This window comes from Rhipicephalus microplus, chromosome 8, assembly GCF_043290135.1.
Source record: "Rhipicephalus microplus isolate Deutch F79 chromosome 8, USDA_Rmic, whole genome shotgun sequence".
NCBI classification, from domain to species: Eukaryota; Metazoa; Arthropoda; class Arachnida; order Ixodida; family Ixodidae; genus Rhipicephalus; species Rhipicephalus microplus.
Genome location: NC_134707.1, coordinates 16239994 through 16263207, shown reverse-complemented (window position 1 = coordinate 16263207; position 23214 = coordinate 16239994). Strand labels below are relative to the sequence as shown.

The window sequence follows — 23214 nt, the reverse complement described above, 5'->3', positions numbered from 1 at the left end:
GAACAGTCTAGTTTATTCTAGTGCTTACGCTGCTATCTGGAATAACGCTAAGATCTTCGACAGCAGATGTACAAAAGCTGACGTGCTTTGCCGCTTGTCAGGTTATCGACAGCCAACTAGTATCTCTGTACAGCTTATACTTTGCCTTTGTTTTTGTTTTCCGGGCAAAAATTTGACCAAATGAAGAAAAAAGAAGTTTAGTCTCGAACGCATCTGCTGCTGCCTTCGTCAATGGCATGGCCTCATAACGACTCAGTCTTTAGGGCAATTGCTTGCAGCACAAGCTCGACACAAGGAGAAAGAAATAGGATGTAAAGAAGACAGACTCGCCCGAGTTCTTTCGTCCTTGTGTCGAGTTCACGCTGCACTCAATTACGCTAATGATCTACCAACGAGCCCACTTTGCGACTCTTGTCAGTACAATAGAGCCGGAAGAAAAAAAGACGAGCTGTTTCGGGCAAGAAGTACGAGTATTTGGTCACCAGGCGGGGTAATTTGACGCAAAAATCCGCATGTGCATGTTCAGAAAAGGGGCAACCGTCAGAAAAGTTGTGTATCTTTTGGAGCACCTACCACATCGTTCAAAGACTTTCCGAGTTTTTGTTTTTCCTCGTTGTACTTCCGGAATAAAAATTGAGTTGAGATTCGTCTCATTTCATGCGCATTTCTTTCGCTCCTCGTCTTTTCAGATAGTGTAGCACAGTCCCTAAGTACCCATGACAACCCATGACACCTAGATACGTTTTTTCCCAGTGAGTTACAGAGATATAAAAAAAAACATCACGTTAGGCTTGCTTCTTCCTCGGTTTGGTTTTCTTGGATTGTTGGTCCAGGAATACGTTTTTCAAATCTGCAGGTACTCTCAGCGATGACGCAGCCGACGCAGAGAAAACAACAAAACAACACGACCCTTTGCTGTTGGTGTCCAGTTCCCCAGTATGCTCCGGCATTCGATGGCCAAAATCTTTCTACCGCGTGGCGCCCACCACATATTTTCCTCAACTTAAATATAGGGGACTCTGGCACTGCTGTCATTCAGCGACCATGGGAATGATGGGTAGTACACCGATCTGCGCAGTCTTCATACTTGTGGGTATTTTCCTCAACTTAAATATAGGGGACTCTGGCGCTGCTGTCATTCAGCGACCATGGGAATGATGGGTAGTACACCGATTTGCGCAGTCTTCATACTTGTGGGTCTCGAATCGCACTTGGGGCTTCGTTTATTGCTGGGTTTCGGTTTTGTTTCGAAGGAAAGAACGAAGCTTTTTTGAACTTCGTGAGCAGGCATGAAATGGTAAGTCTGAAAGATTAACATTTGCTTATTTTTGTTTCGTGACAAGCCACGTGAACCCAAATGGAGCCAGAAGCATGAAGATAGACAAATAGATTTACTACCCGTCATTCCCATGCTGGGTGATGCGCCGTACGTTGCAGCTCCCATAGACACTAGCGCCAGAGTTCCCTCGAGTGTATTTATAGGAAACTTTATGGTGACCAAGCAGCTCCATGATTTCTATAACGATGATGATGATGTAGCTAATAGCCAGCTCCTCTACAGTATGTTTGACGCATACAGAGGTGTTCGCGTACGCCTATGGTGTAATAACAGGGTGCTCCAGCCATCTATATCAAGCGTTTGAAAGTATGTCGATGCTATGTGTGATGATGTGGCCAAATTCATGCAGATGACTACTAGATCGAAGAAATCAATCTGCTTTCTGCGCTTCACCCAATTGTATAATTAGGCGTAATTATTTGGGTAAATTTTGATGAAACAAAGTTGGGCGAAGTTCTCGTAGAGATAGTTGTAGATTGGTTTGCGAAATGTCCGATTAGATAATTTTCAACAATCTCTGTATTAAGTATAAGTGTTTTGTGTGCGAAGTGCCTTAGGAGACAGGCTCGTCGGCCCCTCTGGTGATCGCGATGTGTAATGGAGTCATGGTTCATGTTAAAAAAATGTGTGCCACAGTGGGTAAATTCTTCTCCCCACCGGTTCGCATAAAAGGAAAGAAGGCAACGGTTAGCTCAAGAAATAGCCAACGGTGTTAGTGAAGCAGAAACAGCTTTGCCTATACACCAGAACACAGCGAGTTCAGTGCGTGCCGCCTTACTAAGCAGCCCGTGGCACCATCTGTCGCGAACGATGCAATTAACACCATGAACTGCCATAATAGCAGATGCTCCGCCATTCAAACGCGCAAATTTCCTACTCGAGTCTGGCTGGAAGCATGTTCTCCGCTTTTACTCTCCTGAAAATTGGTGCATTTTTTTTGTTGGTGAAATGTTGAGAGGGTAAGCAGGAATGTCTACAGCACATGCACTGCAGTCTGTGGAAGCGACTCAATCAGGTACGCACTAAAGTAGTGGAAAGAAACGTGTACAGTGGAAATCGTGGTTTTCGACTGAGTCGAACGACGACATGCCTAGACTGTCGCGAGACAAAACTTGTGCTTTCTGTCGGTGCCACCATAGTGCGAGAATCCCTCTCCGGCTTGCGCTCATGCACAGCATAACCTGACAGTCATGCCTGGCACTCGGAAAACACGTGGTGCGAATGTGCCAGCCAGAGCACGATTTTATAGTATTACGCTGACACCGGCTGAAAGCACAAAGTCGGCGACAGTCAAAGCATGTAGCGGTGCGGCTACGACAAAAGCCACGTTGTCCCCTGTTCCTGTTTCTTTGGATCGTGACAGTATGGTCGTTATAATTGAACTCGACGAGCACAACGTGCTTATGCACGCGTACGTGAGTCGCAATATATCCTATAATAGGCGTGGGGGCCTGCGAAAAAGTACGGGAATAACTTGGTGCCGCAAACCACAGACATACTGCAAGCAAGTTACGGCTGCAAAGCAAAACAGCTGGCAACATGCTTGAATACACGCAGTGATTGTACTTACTTGTATAATCTCCATGGGCTCTTAGTTTATCCTGTTGATTGCGATTATCCACTGGTGGCGGAGCTCGACGTCTTTCGTTGGGGATGGAAATCTGTGCAACGTGAAAACACCGCACCGGCAGAATTCCCACGTGCTCTTGAGATCTTCAAAGAATATGCCGCTGAGCAACGTTTTCCTTTTGCGCCGTTTGTTTTCGCAAAGCAGGGATGCCCAGATGACTTCTTGTAAGCGGTAGCGCTGTGAATAGGTGCTGTCTCTTATTTTAAGGTCCTAGAGACACCGCTTTCCATCTCAACTCGGCGCTACAGCTACACGCTTTGAAAGTTCAGTACAAAATGACCGTTTAGGTGCGAGAGTATGCACCGGGAGCCTGGCGCCTGGGATCGAGATAGGCATGCTCTAGTCTATATGTGCCGTAGGGTACTGAAACAAGACATGTACAGAAGAAAAACACGAACCAATTTTGCGTGATCTGCGTTCCGATGACGTTAGTAGAATGGAAACGCCCTTATGTACCATATGTCTTTTCGAGCGAGATGTACGGGCGTCATTCTGATTATGCTTTTCATTTCAGTGAAAGGGAATATGCGAGCCCGTGGCAAACAGCCTCGTATCGCATGTGCAGCGCTACGCAGCAGCGGCGAAATTTGAAAATATGAAGACAGACTCGTGCCATTCCGTCTGTTGCCTGCACCTTTTCTTGCAGTGTTCACTTTTTGTAGCTGATCTTTTTGTTGCGTCAGATGAAGACGTGATAGCAACGATCTTAATCGAAAGCAGTCGCAGTTTGCTCTAATGCCACAACAGAGGATTGACATTAAGACGAAAGCGTACAAGAAAGGCACTTTCATGACGGGAGTGTAGGTATAGGAGGCGACCTTGTCCTATCTTATTGTTTTCATATTTCGCCACAGCCGCACGCCACATGTACTGCACGAGGTTATCTGCCACGTGCTGACGCGTTTCTTTTCATGAAAGTAATGGCTGTTCACCAAAGGGGAAAAGCTTGCGGGACGCGATATATGTTCGAGAAAACTGCATTCTAGTTTTGTCTCGAAACAAAGCCCCAATAAATGTTCCAGCCCATCTCTGGTATTCTAACTTTCGCAGTTAACTTTTTCGTCGGCGGTCACAGTGCCTTTACTCTTTTTCTCTCGAACATTCCTTCCTTCTTTCCACATCGCAGGGCTGCCTACCACCCTGCCATGTATACGAGAAGCATCACTTAGTAATAGAGCGCAAATTTCTATTGCTTGTTGAGCCAGCGTCCCCGAAACTTCTGCTGCTGTGTGTACAAATTCATTAGGCGGCAAACTAAAGAGGATAAAACAGAAGAAAAAGAAGATGCACACAAAGCAAGCTCGTCAGTTGTTGACTTAATGTCGCCCGCCTTCCCGTTTATGGCGCAGGCTGAGGTCTTCATTTCCTGTGGCGTCGCTACGAAAGAAAAATTACTCCTGCGTATTTCGCGATCTGCAACTGCCGCAACAGTGAATCGAAGTGATGGTGCAAGGGTAATTTTTTGGCGACGTCAGTAAGGCGAGATCGCCAAATAAACTTGAAGAAAAATGACGAGTGTAAAGAAACAAGCAGTGGACAATCGAACGCTTCTGTTTCTACAGAGGGAAATGGAGAAAAAAAAATAGACAGATCCCGCGTACCTTGAGAATCTATGTTACGCGAAACATGCGGAGGGAAGGTGACTATGTTCTATTTTTAATGAGCGTAACACAATGGAATGATGATAAATATATGTAAAAATTTTGTACGCACAGATATCTTAAACAGTTCGATGTTTAGTGTAGCGTAATGATGCCAACAGTAACAGCTGTATTAGCAACACCAGAAGCGGTGAGCTGATATGCAGCGCTAGGGCCAGCGAGTATGGCAGTCCTGGACACTGATAGATAAATGAGGTGCAGTGGTTCGCGCTTCACTGCTATTTTTGTTAAACGTGTGGCGCGTATGATAGAGGTACTTATGTAGTGCTGGTAATAGTAATAACCACAACCGGCGATTCAAGAAGATTATGGTTTAATTGAAAAGCAGTTGCGATTCTGAGAGTATCTGTTTATCTATCTATCTATCTATCTATCTATCTATCTACCTACCTACCTACCTACCTACCTACCTACCTACCTACCTACCTACCTACCTACCTACCTACCTGCCTACCTGCCTGCCTGCCTGCCTGCCTGCCTGCCTACCTACCTACCTACCTACCTACCTACCTACCTACCTACCTACCTACCTACCTACCTACCTACCTACCTACCTACCTACCTACCTACCTACCTACCTACCTACCTACCTACCTACCTACCTACCTACCTACCTACCTACCTACCTACCTACCTACCTACCTACCTACCTACCTACCTACCTACCTACCTACCTACCTACCTACCTACCTACCTACCTACCTACCTACCTACCTACCTACCTACCTACCTACCTACCTACCTACCTACCTACCTACCTACCTACCTACCTACCTACCTACCTACCTACCTACCTACCTACCTACCTACCTACCTACCTACCTACCTACCTACCTACCTACCTACCTACCTACCTACCTACCTACCTACCTACCTACCTACCTACCTACCTACCTACCTACCTACCTACCTACCTACCTACCTACCTACCTACCTACCTACCTACCTACCTACCTACCTACCTACCTACCTACCTACCTACCTACCTACCTACCTACCTACCTACCTACCTACCTACCTACCTACCTACCTACCTACCTACCTACCTACCTACCTACCTACCTACCTACCTACCTACCTACCTACCTACCTACCTACCTACCTACCTACCTACCTACCTACCTACCTACCTACCTACCTACCTACCTACCTACCTACCTACCTACCTACCTACCTACCTACCTACCTACCTACCTACCTACCTACCTACCTACCTACCTACCTACCTACCTACCTACCTACCTACCTACCTACCTACCTACCTACCTACCTACCTACCTACCTACCTACCTACCTACCTACCTACCTACCTACCTACCTACCTACCTACCTACCTACCTACCTACCTACCTACCTACCTACCTACCTACCTACCTACCTACCTACCTACCTACCTACCTACCTACCTACCTACCTACCTACCTACCTACCTACCTACCTACCTACCTACCTACCTACCTACCTACCTACCTACCTACCTACCTACCTACCTACCTACCTACCTACCTACCTACCTACCTACCTACCTACCTACCTACCTACCTACCTACCTACCTACCTACCTACCTACCTACCTACCTACCTACCTACCTGCCTACCTACCTGCCTGCCTGCCTGCCTGCCTGCCTGCCTGCCTGCCTGCCTGCCTGCCTGCCTGCCTGCCTGCCTGCCTGCCTGCCTGCCTGCCTGCCTGCCTGCCTGCCTGCCTGCCTGCCTACCTACCTACCTACCTACCTGCCTGCCTGCCTGCCTGCCTGCCTGCCTGCCTGTCTGTCTGTCTGTCTGTCTGTCTGTCTGTCTGTCTAGTTTGCTGAGCAGTATAAGCAGAACTGTTATTGGGGGGGCTAGTTGGTACAAATGCATCGCTTATTATTCGCACTGCCTGGAACTAGACGAATTGAGCGGCGAAAAATACATGCACAAGGTGAAACGCGTTCCGGCCTGTGCGTGTCTTCTTCTGTAGTGACTTCATCTACTTACTGGCAGCGGGGGCAAACCATGCTGAGTACCAGACTACCGTACACAAAGCATGGATGGCTCTCACGCATGATGAAGTAGGGCATTTAAGCTTGTCGCCTTCAAGCGCAGTAGAAAGATTTCTGGGTTCATAAGCTGTTAGGTCGTTCTCATAAGATTTGAAAACGGGACAGAAACAGGACAAAACGGGACGAATTCGAGAAGAACCAGAGTGGTCATTTTTTTCCAACTACACTACTCGGCGTTTCCTGCTTGTGTCACGCCAAAGTAAGCTTAGGTCATTTTCTCTTTATTTCTGGTTACGCCGTTCTTTTTCAATCATCTTTATCACTGAAATCTCGCCTAATCTGCGCATTTCATTTCATCATTTCAGAGGCCACGGACGCTGATGGAGCAGGCTATCGCTTGGCAAGCCCCGTCTCGCACCCGACCTTGTGTCTTGCGCACAAAACAGTGATGCGCTCTTGCCTTAAAGGAGATATCATGCAGAATGAAAACCACTACACAGAAGCACTTGGAGTCGGCTGAGCCTCCTTCCAATCCCATTTGAATAAGCCGTGAAGAGAGATGAGATCACGCCAAGAGGAACGGAGGATGAGGGAGGGGCACGGGGAGAGGAGGTAGAAAAGTGCGATGGATGAATCAGTGTGTTCGGTTTTGCTTATCGTTGAAACCTGTCTTATTCATTGCATGGAAGGACGTAGAGGGCACCGATAGCGCCCAAAATAATCCTTTCAAGAGTCTCCTTCACCATGAGCGAGTTTGTTTTTCAGGAGTAGAGAAGAAATATATATCAAACCAGTCCTATATCATTTGATATAATTTCAGAGAGCTATTGCGTGTTGTTCGATTGCTCGTCGCGTTATATATGCATGTACATTCTAAAATTGTTTATTGAGTTGAATACCTAGACTTCAATATAGCAAAATCTTCCGTAGCCTAGTTTTTGTCTTCCGATGTAAAATATCAAGAAAAGATCGCAATGTTTGGTCTCATTTCTTGGCCTCGCGAAGGAATGCGATGTGTAGAGATGAGATGTGCAGAAAAAAAGATTTCATTTCTTGCCAGGAATTTTTATTTATTTTTAAATTTCCAAGATGCAGTAAACTTGCAAGCAACTGCAAACACTTAAATTCTAGGTATGCAATTTACCGCATCGCATCGACTCAGAGTTCGCACATTTGCAAGTACTATGATGTCCCGGGCACTTTGTGTATTGTTGAACTGACTTCGGTTAAGTTTAGTTTGAGGGGCGAAGCTCGTAAAAATGTAGGCTTGTCCGCTGTTGTCCATCGTAGCCAGCCCTAGTACTCGGAGTGCTCATAAGATGGCGGTGCGGCTCTCACTCCCCTACGATGCGTAGGAGACGCGTGCTTTAGTGTGAGGAAGGACAGACACACAGGCCACCGGGCGGACAGATGGACGGATGGACAGACGGACGGACGGACGGATGGATGGATGAATGGACAGACAGACAGACAGACAGACAGACAGACAGACAGACAGACAGACAGACAGGGACCGACAAGGATGAGCCATGCTTTACCAATGTACCTCCAGAGCTTCCACCACTCATCATCATTCACTCCGTGGGTATGCTGTTACTCTTTATTTGGATGATTGGTACTACATGAAAGATGGCGGTAATGAAAGCTGCATCAAAACAGCTTTACTAGCTCGCACTACCTTAAAATGAATGAGTCAAAAGCTGTGACACACAAATAATAGAACAACATGGTATGGGGATGCATACAAGACCCTGGCGCCGCTACCCCAACCGAAAAGCAGTAGGCGGCAAAAGTATCGGACTTGGACTTGAAGAAACAACGCAACCTGGTTCAGTGCGTACGAGTTCTGGCGAAGGCCCGTGGCTACCTTTAAATAAGAAGGACATCCACCTTGGACTTACTGGGGGCTTACTATCAAAAAATTATTTATTCTCGTTCTTTGTGTTCATTCATTGTTGCCCGGTTCGTTTGGCCCTGGCTCACCTGCATGGCAATTTTCACGATGATAAAGAGGAGGGGGGCTATTATATTTTTTTTCAACGGATCAAGCCAGGCTACAAGCGGCCAATCTTTCTCGTTCCTAACAATTGCTCGATAATTTTGTCCGAGCTTCATCTCGCGCACAATAGACGTTAAATGGCCAAGATGTTTCAGAAGTCCTAATAACGACTGCTTTGTTAGGACACGCCTGTCAAGACACAGAACCTGCGAATGCACCTCTTATTGCATCACCAGCTGCATCGTTCTGTATCGTCCACTGCAGTCCAATCTCTATACGTGATTGCACAGAAAGCTCGCATTCCTTGCAGTATATTAACATCGTTACAAAACAGTCTGGATGAACGAGTGCCTGTGTTGACAAAAGGTTCGTTACGAAAGATTGGACTCTGTAAATTAACGGAAGAAAATACGGCAGAACATGAGGTACATTGTCATTTCGCAACTTCCATTTCATTGTATTACCTCAGTGCACTGAATTTATGGTAGTTAGAAAACTCTTCATCCTCTGAAGTTATCCTGGTTATCACTTTCCTGCCTTATATATGCATGTTTGAGAGCCTCGCCTATGTGCTCATATCTGTGCTCACGTGCTCGTCTCCTGTTTGCCCTTGAAAAACGGCATAGATGAGCGCAGCCTCACTGTATTCTTAAACTTCAACAATAAAAACGTGGTTGTGAATAGCGTTAAGATTAAACTTGAATATTTAGGATGAAGGATAGGTGATGGGCATAATAACAATTGTTATTTGGGGTTTAACGTCTCAAAGACACGATATGATTATAAGGTACGCAGATGCACACAGCACCTGAATTGACCCGCAGCTAGGTATACGTAAAATTCGATCGTCGGGGACCGAAACTGGATTTAGCGACATTAGGGTCAACAACAGAGCACCATATCCACTAAACCACCATGGCGCGTATGAATATAGGTTGGTTAGAGTGATGAAGCGTTCTAGTGTGCTTGTTGAATGTATAGTAACAGAAAAAAAACAACCACGGACATTGAAACATTACGGCGTTTGAATGGACATATGAACTGTCTCACAGTTAGGAAAGGGTATGGGGAAGAATGAGAGGGAGATAGATGAGTGGTGCCCACAGACGCTGTAGTCTGTATGATGATGTCTGAACTACATGTTTCAACTGTGGTTGCACTGTGTCTGCCAGGTTTATTGTGCGTGTGTGCTGTACAATATGATAAATTATTTTATAAACATCAACCATGGCATTCAGAGGATGCAAACCTTTGTAGTAACTACTGTGACTTACGCTTATGGGTATGCGATAGATGGCTTTGCATGGAGCCATGTCTTATTCGAGCAATAAGAGCCACCCGCCGCTAAAAACATTCCGAATGGGGAAATGATTTTCCCAAATGTTGATTTATAGGTGACCGTTTTATGAAATCGCAACGATAGTCACGGCTAGTCACAGAAGCATAGCCAGCAACACCTGGTTTGAACGCTCTGAGTCACTCTCATGCATTACTATTGCGCAAGTGTAGCACGCCGTAAGATCGCACCTCAATCGGACAGGTTTGTGCTGGTTACCGCATACGCCTAGTGTAGGAGCATACGTCTTTCCAATAGGGGCTCTTCAGGCAGCGCCACGGGCCCTCTGTACTGTTGTAATAGTGAGTGACCTCCTTAGAAATACACTGTCAATAAAGCGTCGTCAGCCTTCGTACTGCCATGCAACAGTGAATGAGCCAGATACTATAAAATAGCATCATCAAACGCCAGAAGAAAAAGAAGGTATATATCTACCTGGCGCGAAAGCACTACTTCAAATATCCGGATAAACAGATTTAGCTCGAAGTAGTTACTGGTCTGGATCGTTTTATCAGTTACCATGCTAACATAGTGCAAAGGAAAGCATCTGTCGAATAATGGCTTCTCTGGTGCCGCCATATTGCCTTCTAGGCTGCCCTAAATATTCGCGACTCCTCATAGTATAATGCCGAGGCCGTGACGTCAGCATTGGGTTTACAATGAAGTAATCAATGGGCCAGTTACCAGATGGTGTAAAAAAAAGCACCTTTCTAATAAGTGCTGTTTGGGCGCTGCCATGTTCTCCTCGGTGCTGTCGTAAGTATGAGTGACTACCCATCAATTCACTGCTCAGACAGCGACGTTAACATTTGTACTTTCTTGCAGCAATCATTATGCCAAGGACCATAGTCAGACAGTACGAAATAAAGCACCTTTAGAACGAAATGCCTTGTTTAGGTACACTCGACTGCCGCTATGCCGCCCTCATTACCCTTGTAAATATACACTGCCGAGACAGAGGATAGCCTCTGTATTCCCGCACAAAAATCTTAGAAAGTTGGTGCTCCCTCTCTTTCATAAAAAGGTCACATTTAGAGAAATGGCTCTTGTCTGATGCGCTGAGGGATATGCCTGAGCATGGACGTGGGTATGGTTTTCCATACGAGGTTTAAAAGGGCTGTGTGGGATGTGGGCAAAATTTCACTTCCATGACTCCCCCTCTTCCCCACCGCTGCGACTAAAGCTTTCACAATCAAGAGGCCGTACAAGGACAGATTTTAGACGAAGGGCGCCCCCCCCCCTCCTCTGCGTCCTCTTGCACATGCCTATATATATATATATATATATATATATATATATATATATATATATATATATATATATATATATATATATACATACATATATAACACTGACATTTTTTGATAAAAAAGGAGTGAGAAGAAGCAGGACGTCCGGTGAGATGACCTTTCTGCGGTGCTTGCCAGCTACATCAGCCACTGAGTGAATGCTAGAGAAAGCGAACCAGACTGATTAATCGAAACCATGCCAAGCACGAACTCATTTGCTGTGCCTGGCTGAGTAACGGGTTTGGCTAAGAGACAGAAGCGAACAGGGCGAAACGGCTGATCGCTGCCTCTCCCGTCAGCCTCGCATCCTTTCTTTATTTAATTTTTATACGCGGCTTGCTTAAAGCGTAAATAATATTGTGGCCTGCGTAGTGTATACGTAGCAAACAGCGATAGACTCCTTGCACTGTAACACAAACACGAGTTATTTGTGACCACTCTGTAACACGAGCACAAATAAACTACTTCTACTCTTTGATTTTAAGCCCTCGAAGTAGAAGTTATCTCATGTATTGTTATAAATGAAATAGCGATGGTCTCGCACCGGCAGACTTGATGATTCAAATAGTATGCCAGGGCTTATTCTTCAGCTGCCAGCTCGCAAAAAAAATCACGAGCTACGGGGTTTCAACTTAAAAAAAAAATTGTTCTGCTCTCACCGAAATGGCTACAAGCCGCACGGACTAACACTCCCATGTTGGCATCCGAAGAAACACCCGATAAAAGAAGCTGGTGTAGAACCGCTCCTGTAGCTGCATCGGTAGAGGACTGGACGTGCTCTGTGAAAGTGGCAGGTATGGTCCTTGTCGGTGGCAAGTTTGTAAGTAGCATTTATTTGTATATTTAATTATTGTATATATTGTAGTCTTTATACGACACCTAGAGTAGCTAGCCAGATGATAAACTAGGATAACAATTCTGGGCAAGAAAAAGAGAGAGAGAAGAAAATTGTCTTTTTCACAAGGTGGGACAAAGCACAAGGTCGGGTTCCTATTCCAGGGCTGTGCTGGTGCTTGCCATCACATAAACCCTTTGGACCAGCCAGAGATGATCCTCAAAGGACGAGCTGCTGGACAGCAGTGCCTCCCATTGTTCCTCTGTCTTGTCCTCTGTCTTGTTCATCTGGTGGTGTTGTTGACTGTATGACGTATACTCTCACGTGATGTGAAACAGAGTTGGTGTGGTCTCCCACTACGGACATACACCCATGTACGCTGTGCGGTAGAATACATGCAGCCTGCACTAGCTGGTGTACGTGTTTGTTTGGAGTCTGCATAACACTTCAGAGTTTTTCGATGTGAGATTATTATGCAATGATGAATACGGTTCTGATTATCTACGTGATATTGAGAAATTTCAGCTAAAGTAGGATCCAGGGTTGTTGGGTCCTGTATTGCAGTGTGCAAGGAAGGTCGGTGATTTGTGAAGCCTCGAATATCTCCGGGAACTTCATTAGAAGTTATATTTTTCTCGGAAGAAGTTGCGTTCCGTTTATCCTGACAACCTAAAGAAAGAGTCATTCGACTCTATTTTTGACGAGTTCTCACTTGCCACGTAGATGACTATCTTTAAGGCAACATGTGGACTCCCTAAGGAGGTCATTCTACTTTTATTGATGAAAAAGAAAGAGAGTTAATGCGTCTATTTAAAGAGAGTTGTATACCTGCCAAGTGAGAACTCACCGAATAGAGCAACACATATTTTTTTTCCTCAGAGCATATGGGAAACGCGTATAACTGGGTGAAACTAATTTAAAAGTGCACGTCCCGGTGGGGTCTCTAGCCCACTCTTCTGCCTTGGTGACTTAGTTTCATGTTTTGTTCTTTTGACTTACTTGCGGGTCGAACAATCAGGGCAACCCACACCTACGGGGCTTCTTTTCCACTTAGAGGACCGCAAGAGGCAGAGTCTTGGTGTATTCCGCGAACCACGGTCGCGACCTCGTCTTCGCAACCGTGTGCGACTCCGCTGTGGGATCGATATGGCGGTTTTGCGTTGGCGACGTGCATACAAGTGCTCTCTCGTGTTGCACCACGTTCTTTCTTTATTTACCTCACCCCGTTAGATACTCTAACCTTTTCCCTTCGAAGTTGGCGCGTTATTGTATCTCTCACGACGAATCCCCTCCGAGCTTTCTGCCCGTAATGACGCACTTTGCTGCGACGACAAACTTGGTACGACTTCTGACAAGCCACGACACGCCCTGAAAGTAATGCCCTTGTCATCGTAGTCGTCCGCCGGCTACCCTATCAGGCAGTGGGAGGGGCCAAGTTCTCATCGTAACACCCCTCCCCCACGTTGCATCAGTCCAAAGGAGTTGCTTCTCAATGGGTAAAACATGAAAATGAAGCTATGACGTGCTCCGCACCATCCGTGCTCGCACTGGGGGGAGATAGTTCAGGGGGTGGCCATTCCTCTAGCTACCTAAAAGGAAGGTGCGAAATCTGCACCCGCTTGGTGCAGTAGGGGATACTGCGATGGTGATGCTTAGTAGGAAGGGGGGGGGTTGCTGCGACGAACCTTTGCCCCACTCCCTTAATGAAAAATGAAGTTAAGCAAGGATGTACTTCGCTTGTGTGCATGGGGGGACAACAACTCTGTATTTACCTAAGAGGGGGGGGGGCACGAAATCTGCTCCGTACTTTGATTTAGTAGGGGGGTGTCGCTGCGATGAATCTTCGTTCCTCCCCACCCTGATGAGGAACCCTGTGCATGCCTACGGTTCTCACAATGGCCTGCCCTTGATTACTGCTCTTCCGGAACTAATGATAGTAAGTAAGCAGCTCTTTCAATGCAACACCAGGGAACTCCGACTTCTGTTACCGCCAGAAACATGCATGATAATTACGTAGTTATACTTGGGGCAGACTTCGCACCAGCTCCAAGATTATTAAGGAGGTGGCCTCCCTTGAGCACCTGTCTATGATGGTGATGAACAAAGGGTTCTATAAAAAGTCAAGGTGAAGTGGTCAGAACTCCTCATATTCACAGTGTGTCACATAGTCTAAAGAAGGCACCCGCCATGTTTGGCTGCAAGGGAGTGTTTTTGTGGAAATGGCAAGCTGGGCATGACTTGTCACATAGTAGAGAAAAAGACCGAGTGCCAAAGGCAAATTGTGCAATGGTGCGATATTCAGCATTTTAGCATAGCGATAAAGTGATTGGACGTTGAAAAAGAATCGTTTATAACATACCCTTTTCTTTCGGGAAACATTGTGTAGGGCAAGCTGGGCGCTATTCGAACAATCAAGTAATGTATCACAATGCCTCCTTAAGAAGACCGCGGAGTTCCAACCACCCGTTGCATTGAAAAGAAACCGACTGCGCGCCAGTGTTTTCTGGAACTAAGGCAATCTGGAGATCACATAATAACGTGGCACGAGAGATAAAAAAAAGCATTTTAAATAAAATTATCTTGGGTTCTCCGTCCTAAAACTAAGATAAGATCACGACAGATTTCGTAGTTGAGGTCTACAGAAATTTCGACCATGTAATGTTCGTTAACATGCACCAACATCGCCATGGTACATGGGAACCTACCATTTCACCTGCACCGAAATGTCACCGCCATGGCCGGTATCGAACCGGTGACCTTTGGGTCAGCTGGCGAGCATCTTAGGCACTGATTCATGATGGTGGACATAATAATCCCTTTTCAAAACGAAGTCAAGCAAAACCTGGGTCTCGTGGGCCTTCGTTACATTACATGCCACTGATATTGATCGCTTCAGGGCAGACCAATGGCTGATGTTGGCAGACATCTGGGCGCTTTTGTTTTTGAATACGTCTTATTCAGCGAATGTAAATCTTTCTTTCCACCTAGAACTTGAGTTGAGAGTTGATAGTTCACACTGTGTCTGTGTTGAGTCGTCTTCCTTGAATCATGGTCAAAAATTGGGCACATTGATGTAGTTGAGGAAGCTGCCACCAGATGCCACTAGACAAGGTGTAATTGCGATATTGAGGCTGCCTTGCGTCTTTGACCAGTGGCAGCTCTCCCAGTGAGGCGAGGCTGTGCGTAGGCAAGGCTATCCAAAACTATCGCAGTCAAAAATTATTACCTACAAGTAGATTGTTTTCTCTCATAGTTACTGAAGGAAATTCACAAGCAATATTCCGTAAACAACGATGTGAGCACAAACATTACCCTAAGACCACAGGCTCGAACTGTTGTCGCTGTGCTTTGAAAATACCATTTCGATTTTATGCTTGCAGACACGAAGAATGATTTTATTACAATTATCTACAATGCATGAACGGTAGGCAAACACAAAACTTTGAGTTCCAACATTTAGTGACCCGTGGGACAAAGAAAAAAGAACACACACGCACACTCAAACACACATACATCGAGTAAAATGCGTCCTCTGTTATAGATGCTCTAAAGATGCGAGTTGCTGAATACATCAACAACTTTTAAGCAAACCTTTTTTTTACTTTTTTGTTGCTCTCCGGAGTTTACTTACATTGCAAACAATATTGACAAACATTCTTTTTGCGATCATTCACAAAACAAGCCAGCATGCAAGAAACAACACGCAATCGACCACATTTCTTACGAGTCGACATCATGAGTCGTAATAATAAATACAAAAATGCCCCAAAGCCTCCTGAAAGCTTTGGCTTTTTTACGAAGCAGTGCTGCACTGCAGCAAAGCCCACTTTAATGCCTTGAGAAGAAATTTCTTGAAAGCCGACATGCCGCTCCCACCGAACGTGCAATCGGAAGGCCTTTGGCGACAGCTTCTCACGTTTTAAAAACATTTATTGAGAAATAAACAAAGTGAAAATGAAAGAAAATGTCATCGACTTATCTGTGATGCGAAGATAAAAAAAATATTGAATGTCATGCAGGTGTCACACAAGACCTTCTAGAAAATTGACAAAAGATCACTCCCAACGCGAAATGAGAGCCCTGGACTTTTCCGTAGTGCTAGATCTTGCATTATGGCTAACCGAATCGTGCAGATGCTTCATTATCGACCTGGCACCGAAAAAGTCTTGGCGTCGGACGAAATTTGTCCTAGTGGGGTATCCGAACCCCAGACTAACACATTTCCATTGGAGTAACTGCACCCTGGAAGCTAACCTATTGGCGCCAGAAAAAGCGCTGGTCGCTAGTTAGACCCCTCTTTCCAGAAAACTTTCCATGAAATCTGCATGGATTTAATTTCCAGCATCGTGCTTCTAACGGGAGTTACAAACAGGTGTTGACGATAGAGACATCCTTTAAACCAAGTTTTTTTTTCTTTTGATGACTTTGCCTTTACCTTGTGGGTTGCCACAGTATAAGTTTTCCAAAATCAATTAATATTATAACGTTTCTTGCGTACAATCAACTTAGCTGTGCTGAAAATGTGCACCTAAAAAGGTGATGACAAAAAAAGGAGAAAGAAATGAAAATATAATACTCACTTTTTCTATCATGTCTTCAATTTCGCGAGAAAAGAAAGTTCCTTCTATTGACGAGCTCATTAGCTCAAAAGAACAGTTCATTCGATGAAGTAAGGCCTCGTGAGACGTCTACATAATTAATCAACCAGGAACCTTAGCCCTTCCAAAGGGTGGCTAAGTAAACGAACTCAAGGAATAGAAGACAAAAAAGGCTGATGTCAGTAAAAGAAGCACCGGCTATCGCAGCTATGTTATATACACATACAAGGCAAACAGTGATCGCAAATGGAATTTACATACAAACACTACGAGACTTTCTTACAAATATGTACATCCATACCAACACATCAATGTTTCTTGTTTTGGAATGAAAAGATCTTTTTTTAGGGTTCTCTAGCACACGAGAAGACAGTACGTGCAGCTTGCCTGATTTTAGCTAGCTTCATGAATTAGGGTTTGCTGCCAGTGTTGATCGAAGAGGGCCTTCGTAGATATTCCGCAGTAATCGTGTACAATCGCCAGCCCCTATAGGGTTTTTTTCTGTCCTTGCCATGTTTCGTTATATTAGGACCCTATACGACTAACTAAACGCCATGATGAGCTGAAAGCGACTTTGAAGCTGACAATCTGAGCGTCAGTAGTTCGTTACTTATTTGGCGATAGCGAGAACAGTGAAGCAAAAAAAAAAATGAACTGAATCTAGAACTAACGTTCTGCCATTTTTTTGTTTTCCGATCAAACAGTCTGAAACAATTAACTTATCGGTTGCTTTTGTTTCTGCATGTTATGAGATCAGTTTTACTTCCTTTCGTCCAGATAAAGAGGAAAAGGCGTTTAATTCAATTGAACCTGCCGCACTTTTTTTTCTCTCCCCAAAAGGAGCTAGGAGCTGTTGTGAGGCCTAACGTTTTGATGGTCTGCTTCTAAGGAAGAGGGAAAGACTGTTACCGCCAAATTTGATAGCAATTTCTGAAATGTTCACTTCAGACGAAAAATGCGTCTAGGCCAGAAGCAGTGGTTAGTCATAGCTATAATTAGCTCTAGCAGTTATGCCCACAAAAGCAGTGGTTAGGCCTAGCGCTTATCTTTTCAATGCTCCGCACGTCTAAGGCGCGCGACAAATGATAACCGGAAACTGCAACTCGTAATGGTGATCTTAAGTTTGCAGAGAAAAGACTAGCAGATGTCTAGATTGAATCAGCCAACCATTTTAATAAGGAAAGTTAGGAGCTATGGTTGAGCCTGGCCCTGGTTAGGCTTAATAGTTAAACCAACTAAAGCTTCGATTAAGTACAGCGCTTATCATTTCAGGGCTCGGCATCTAAATAATCTGCGAAGGAGGCTAAGCATCAATCTGTAACATATGATTGCTATTAGGTCGTGACAGCATCGCGACCTTGTACAGGAGGCCCAGGCAATCTTGTGATTAGACCAACCTGTCATTGTTGTAGATATTACGACGCGTTTGGAAAGGCCGTTGAAGTTGAAAGAGATTCGAGTATGGCGAGCTCTCTGGGAACAGTTTGCAGGCTTGCGGAACTATATGATCACTAAAAACGACCAAAGGTGCCGACACTTACTTGCACGCTGAGTTAAGTACTACATCATCATACAGCATATTACGGCTGTCTTTACATAGCAGCGATTGAATTTTCATAACAACAAATAACGTCTCCCTTAAGCGACACGGTATAAAGCCCACAGGCCATGTGTAGTTTCGTGATGTCTACCGTTTGTCAAATGGGCGTACTGTTGGCCTGCTTTGAACCAAATACATGACAACAATTACCAGATTTCGTTCCTGTGGTGGAAACATGGTTGAACGTTTCTCACTCTGGCTTTCAGCGTCTTGTAAATACGTTGAGCGGTACCATCATCTCATTTTGTTGGTGGAGAAAAGTCGCCATTTTTATAATGCATCACTTAAACCATCATCTGTCTTCAAAAGAGCAAAAGGCCAAAGACACATGGCTAATCAAAACATCTAGATGCCACCGGCAAGCTCTGAACGTCCAATACGCATGCGCATCATTGCGAAATACAACACTGCCACGGCACAGCACATCTAATAAATACATGATATCACGATTGAGAACCAATAAATGCATTCCAGCGCGCTAAACAACACTCGCGCGAATTCTGACGCATCGATTGGTCAAGTGACAACAGCGTCACACACAACGTCGATTCACAGGGGTCTATAAGATGCACCTAGATTTCAACACATACGGTTGTTCATTGGCTCAGAAGCTGAGAAAGCATATGCTCGCGTTACTACAGTCCTTTCACTACAGAGTCCTACCAAATATCACGTGGTTGGAGGACATATATATATGTCTATTAACGAGGGATACAAACTTCATTTGCACACGTTAGGCGAGAAGCTACAGTTTTTTAAACTACATGACGCAAACAGGAACTGCAATAACCTCGAACAGCAATCATAGACGCAAGAAAAAACAAACAAACAAGAAATAACTGAAGCGTTTTAATAAGCCTTGTGTGTGCGTAAAACCGAGAGACTAGAAACCGAAACGACAGAGCTGAACCCAATTCGACTGAGTAAGAATCATGTCATGTTGACATATTTTGAATCCACGCCCCGCCAGAGAACTTAAGCGTTGTTTAACAGAGCCCACGGCACCCTGTACGTTTAACAACACCAGGGTGTCTGGTGTCTTGTCACGTAGTATAGGAAACTGTGTAGGTATTTGCGCAATCACTCTTTAGATGTGGAATAAATGAACACGATGTAGCTGTCTTAACCACGGATAGCCCAAACAGGGTGACATTGCCAACGTTATCCATTAGCGAAAAGCTTCGCGTCATTTGACCAACCCTGGCAAATAGTTTACCGTACAATGGTCAACGCATCAGGCTATATAGAGAAACCCTCGCTGACATACCGAATATAAATCCAAGACTTGCCAATAATGACTGCGATAAGGCTGACGCTTATGCATGCATCTTGGAGGCCATATCAATTGGCACTTTAAAACAATCATATGGCCATGATCAGTCATAATTATCCATCGCATAGTCGATATTATTTGACGCTAGCTGGTATTAGCGATAAAATTGTCAGAATTATATCTTACTAGATGGCATCAGCCATAATTTAGCCAACGCTAGACGAAAATAGATGGTGCTGACCAATAATGGTAGTGGTCTCGTGAACCAAGAAAATGGTTCACCGCTTTTTAGAAATCGCTTTTGGCTACGCTGTGCTCTAAAATACAAGCACAACAATATGAACCTACGGCCCAGGAACTACAGTAAATATCATTAGCCACTAGTTAGTCAACATTAACGAACGTCAGCCGGTTTTAGCCTTCATACAGCCGACATCAGACAGATCCTAACCATCACTACCTAGCACTCAGTCTGGCTTCATATTCTAGAATCAATATTCACTCCATCAGTATTTCATACGTGCTTGTCAATCAGCGTTCTTTAGAAATTGCTAGGGGCTACGCTGCTGTTTCGCGTGTAAACAGAACGATACGAAACTACGGCTGAAGAACTGCGATGAACACCATCGATACATTCAAGCGGTGTGATTTGCTTTTCTTTTTTCTCTTTTTGCTGCCTCGTTCGCATCTTCTCATTTATACATGTCTGAAAAAAACCGTCTGTGTGTGGTGGTCGCAAGGTTGTCCATTGTGCCTGTTGCCTTCCAAGAGGAAGAATGCAGGTCGCCTCTTCACTTCTTGCCCCATTTCTGGAACAGGCCCATCCTCTGGCACCGGCAGTTGGTGCCCCATAGGTTACATCTGCACGATGAGTTGTAGCAGCAATCGTTCGGGCGGTGGTCGCAACTGCCCCCACGACGAATGCAGCTCCTCCTGGGAGAGAAAAGCGGCGACAGTGTGAGAAAAAAAATGCTCAGTTTTACCCTGGTCGGATTTAGCCTTGTATTTTTGTAGAAATAACAAAACAAACAGTGCTATGTAAGACCCATGGACACGCGTTTGGTTTGTGCCTATTACTTTCTTGATAACCCGTCAGAATAAAAAAAAAAGAGAAAACATTTGTTTCACAGCTCTTGGCTCCAGCGCTCACGTGTCTTATGTGAAATCATCTATAAGGTCGGATGTAATGCATTGGTTTTATTCGCTCTCCTTGACAACCGATGTAAGTACACATCGGTCATATTCGGTGAACATTTTGTTCCGTTTTTTATTTATATGCCGGCGGTTGGTTCATGCATCCCCTTTTAAACATCTTATTCCAAAATTGTCATCAACATTGGCAGAATATCTTGAGTCTTGACACATGACAGCTATGGCTCGTCGTATAGTAGCTACATTTGCGTTTCGCACTCCTACACTCTTTGACGGTTCTCGCAGCAATACGGAGAGCAAAACTTTTGATTTTGTTGGATTTCAGTCAACCCGGGTCGTAAGAATGTGAACTCCCGAGCTTCGTGCTTCTCTATATACATCTCACCGACTGTGGCAAAGAAAAAAAAATGAGAAAGAAAGAAAGAGTTCTAAAACAAAAACCGAGAATATGGACTAGAGTACAAAGAAAAATACTAAGGTAGCCACATAAAAAGCATTAGATGAAGGTTAACGCAACATAGACGAAATGGCAAACGAGTGCCTGTCCAAAAAACAATATCTGTGAATTGAAAAACAAGGAAACATTGGTGGGTGTAACGCACGAAAGAAAGATTGAATTATATATGTTTACACATATAAGAAATAAGTAAGAAATAAACTCCCAAGAAAAGAAAATGGTGAATATGGATAATTATCTATCTATCTATCTATCTATCTATCTATCTATCTATCTATCTATCTATCTATCTATCTATCTATCTATCTATCTATCTATCTATCTATCTATCTATCTATCTATCTATCTATCTATCTATCTATCTATCTATCTATCTATCTATCTATCTATCTATCTATCTATCTATCTATCTATCTATCTATCTATCTATCTATCTATCTATCTATCTATCTATCTATCTATCTATCTATCTATCTATCTATCTATCTATCTATCTATCTATCTATCTATCTATCTATCTATCTATCTATCTATCTATCTATCTATCTATCTATCTATCTATCTATCTATCTATCTATCTATCTATCTATCTATCTATCTATCTATCTATCTATCTATCTATCTATCTATCTATCTATCTATCTAGCAAGGCGGACATGCTACCTGTCGTCCACTCTGCGTGCTTACCCTAAAGCAGACGAGAACTGGTTTATAGGCAGCACATTTCAATGCAGATAAAGAAGAGAAGCGAGTTCTTGCAGCCACTTAAGTTCTCTATGTTTACTAAGGTGAGAAGAAAAATATAGAAGGCAGAGACTGATGTACAGTTACACAGATCGATAGAGAAGTGCGGTAGGAAGTACTTCGTCCAAATCCCGATGCACCATCCCGCTCCCGTGACATTTGTACTCTGAAGAGCGAAGATATAATAATCAACAATAAACACATAGAAAATGAGAAAGCAAACAGGCCTGTGCGATGTTCAACCCACGCAACGAGGTGGGGACAATGCGTTGAGTGGTTTTACCACCACTAGCCAGTCTTTAGCACTTATGTCTAGGGTATAACACCCCGTCTCTTTTGAGGACGCGCTTGGGAACAGAGTCATTCAGGTTCTTCGCATTCTGCACCGTGTATAAGAAACGCATAAATAAAAACTGCGAAAGGAAGAAACGAAGAGCCGACAAAGAGCCACGCTGTGAACATCTCATTGGGAACGCCGTACAAACGTCTCTGAAAAGACCAAGTACGCGTCGCTCGGTGAAGTGGCACCGATGGCTACACAGGAGAGCAAATGAAATTTGCTCTCCGGTTGCCTCCCACGTAATGCTGTAGGTTCGACCATACAATGTTTCTCGCAGTAAAGCCATTGCGTGGCAGTGAAGTCGTCGAAGTAAGCCGACATCTTTGTTGTTTACCCGGTACAGCCTCTGCATTTCTCTCGGTGTTCCTTAATGACGACCTTCGAGACGATTGAAAGTCCACCTACGCCTGCTTGTTTTTTCCTAGAAAGTCATTGTCCCAGGAAAGCACATAGTGTGCGCGGGAATTCTGGGAGTGGAAATGTCGCTACCAGCAGCTCGTGTTGCTGAGTCGCAGCTTGGTGCTAATGTCAGCCTGTGTCATGCAACACAAATAAACAAACTCAGGGGATCATACCCACGCCACCTCGATTTTATCAATGGCAGCCGGATGCGCTCGATCCAGCCGCTCACCACCCTTTCCTCTAGCCCTTTACTGTTGTCGCCCATTCGCGGGTGCTTTGTGGTGATGGGAGAGAGAATCCCTCATGCAGTGCCTTAGGACGGAAGTCATGTGAAGTATTTTTTTGGTCAGTTGCGTACAGATCCTTGGGGCGGCATCTTCCATTCATTGTGTTCACATTATCATTGGTCACGTTGGCTTCCTAAGTGATACGGTGTTTTGAGATAGCGTGTCGCCCTTCGTGGCGCTATGCGGACAACCAATGGAGAAGCGTCACTGCAACGCTACTGCATGCGCTGCGCTGTGATGTGGCGGCGGCATTGCTTCGAGTCACCAAAGAAGGAGCATAAAGGAAC

The 23214-nt window shown here is 44.6% G+C and overlaps 1 protein-coding gene across 3 annotated transcripts in view; it reads right to left on the bottom strand.

Moving 5' to 3' along the window:
- Positions 1–15440: 15440 nt before the first annotated feature.
- Positions 15441–23214, bottom strand: part of LOC119164181 (xibalbin-1) — a 181580-nt gene continuing 173806 nt past the window's right edge. For all 3 annotated transcript variants that reach the window (XM_075871173.1, XM_075871172.1, XM_075871174.1), the window contains exon 5: positions 15441–20478. In XM_075871173.1, the coding sequence (XP_075727288.1) occupies positions 20337–20478 (142 nt within the window). In that variant the 3' untranslated portion in view covers positions 15441–20336. The remainder of the gene's footprint in view (positions 20479–23214) is intronic.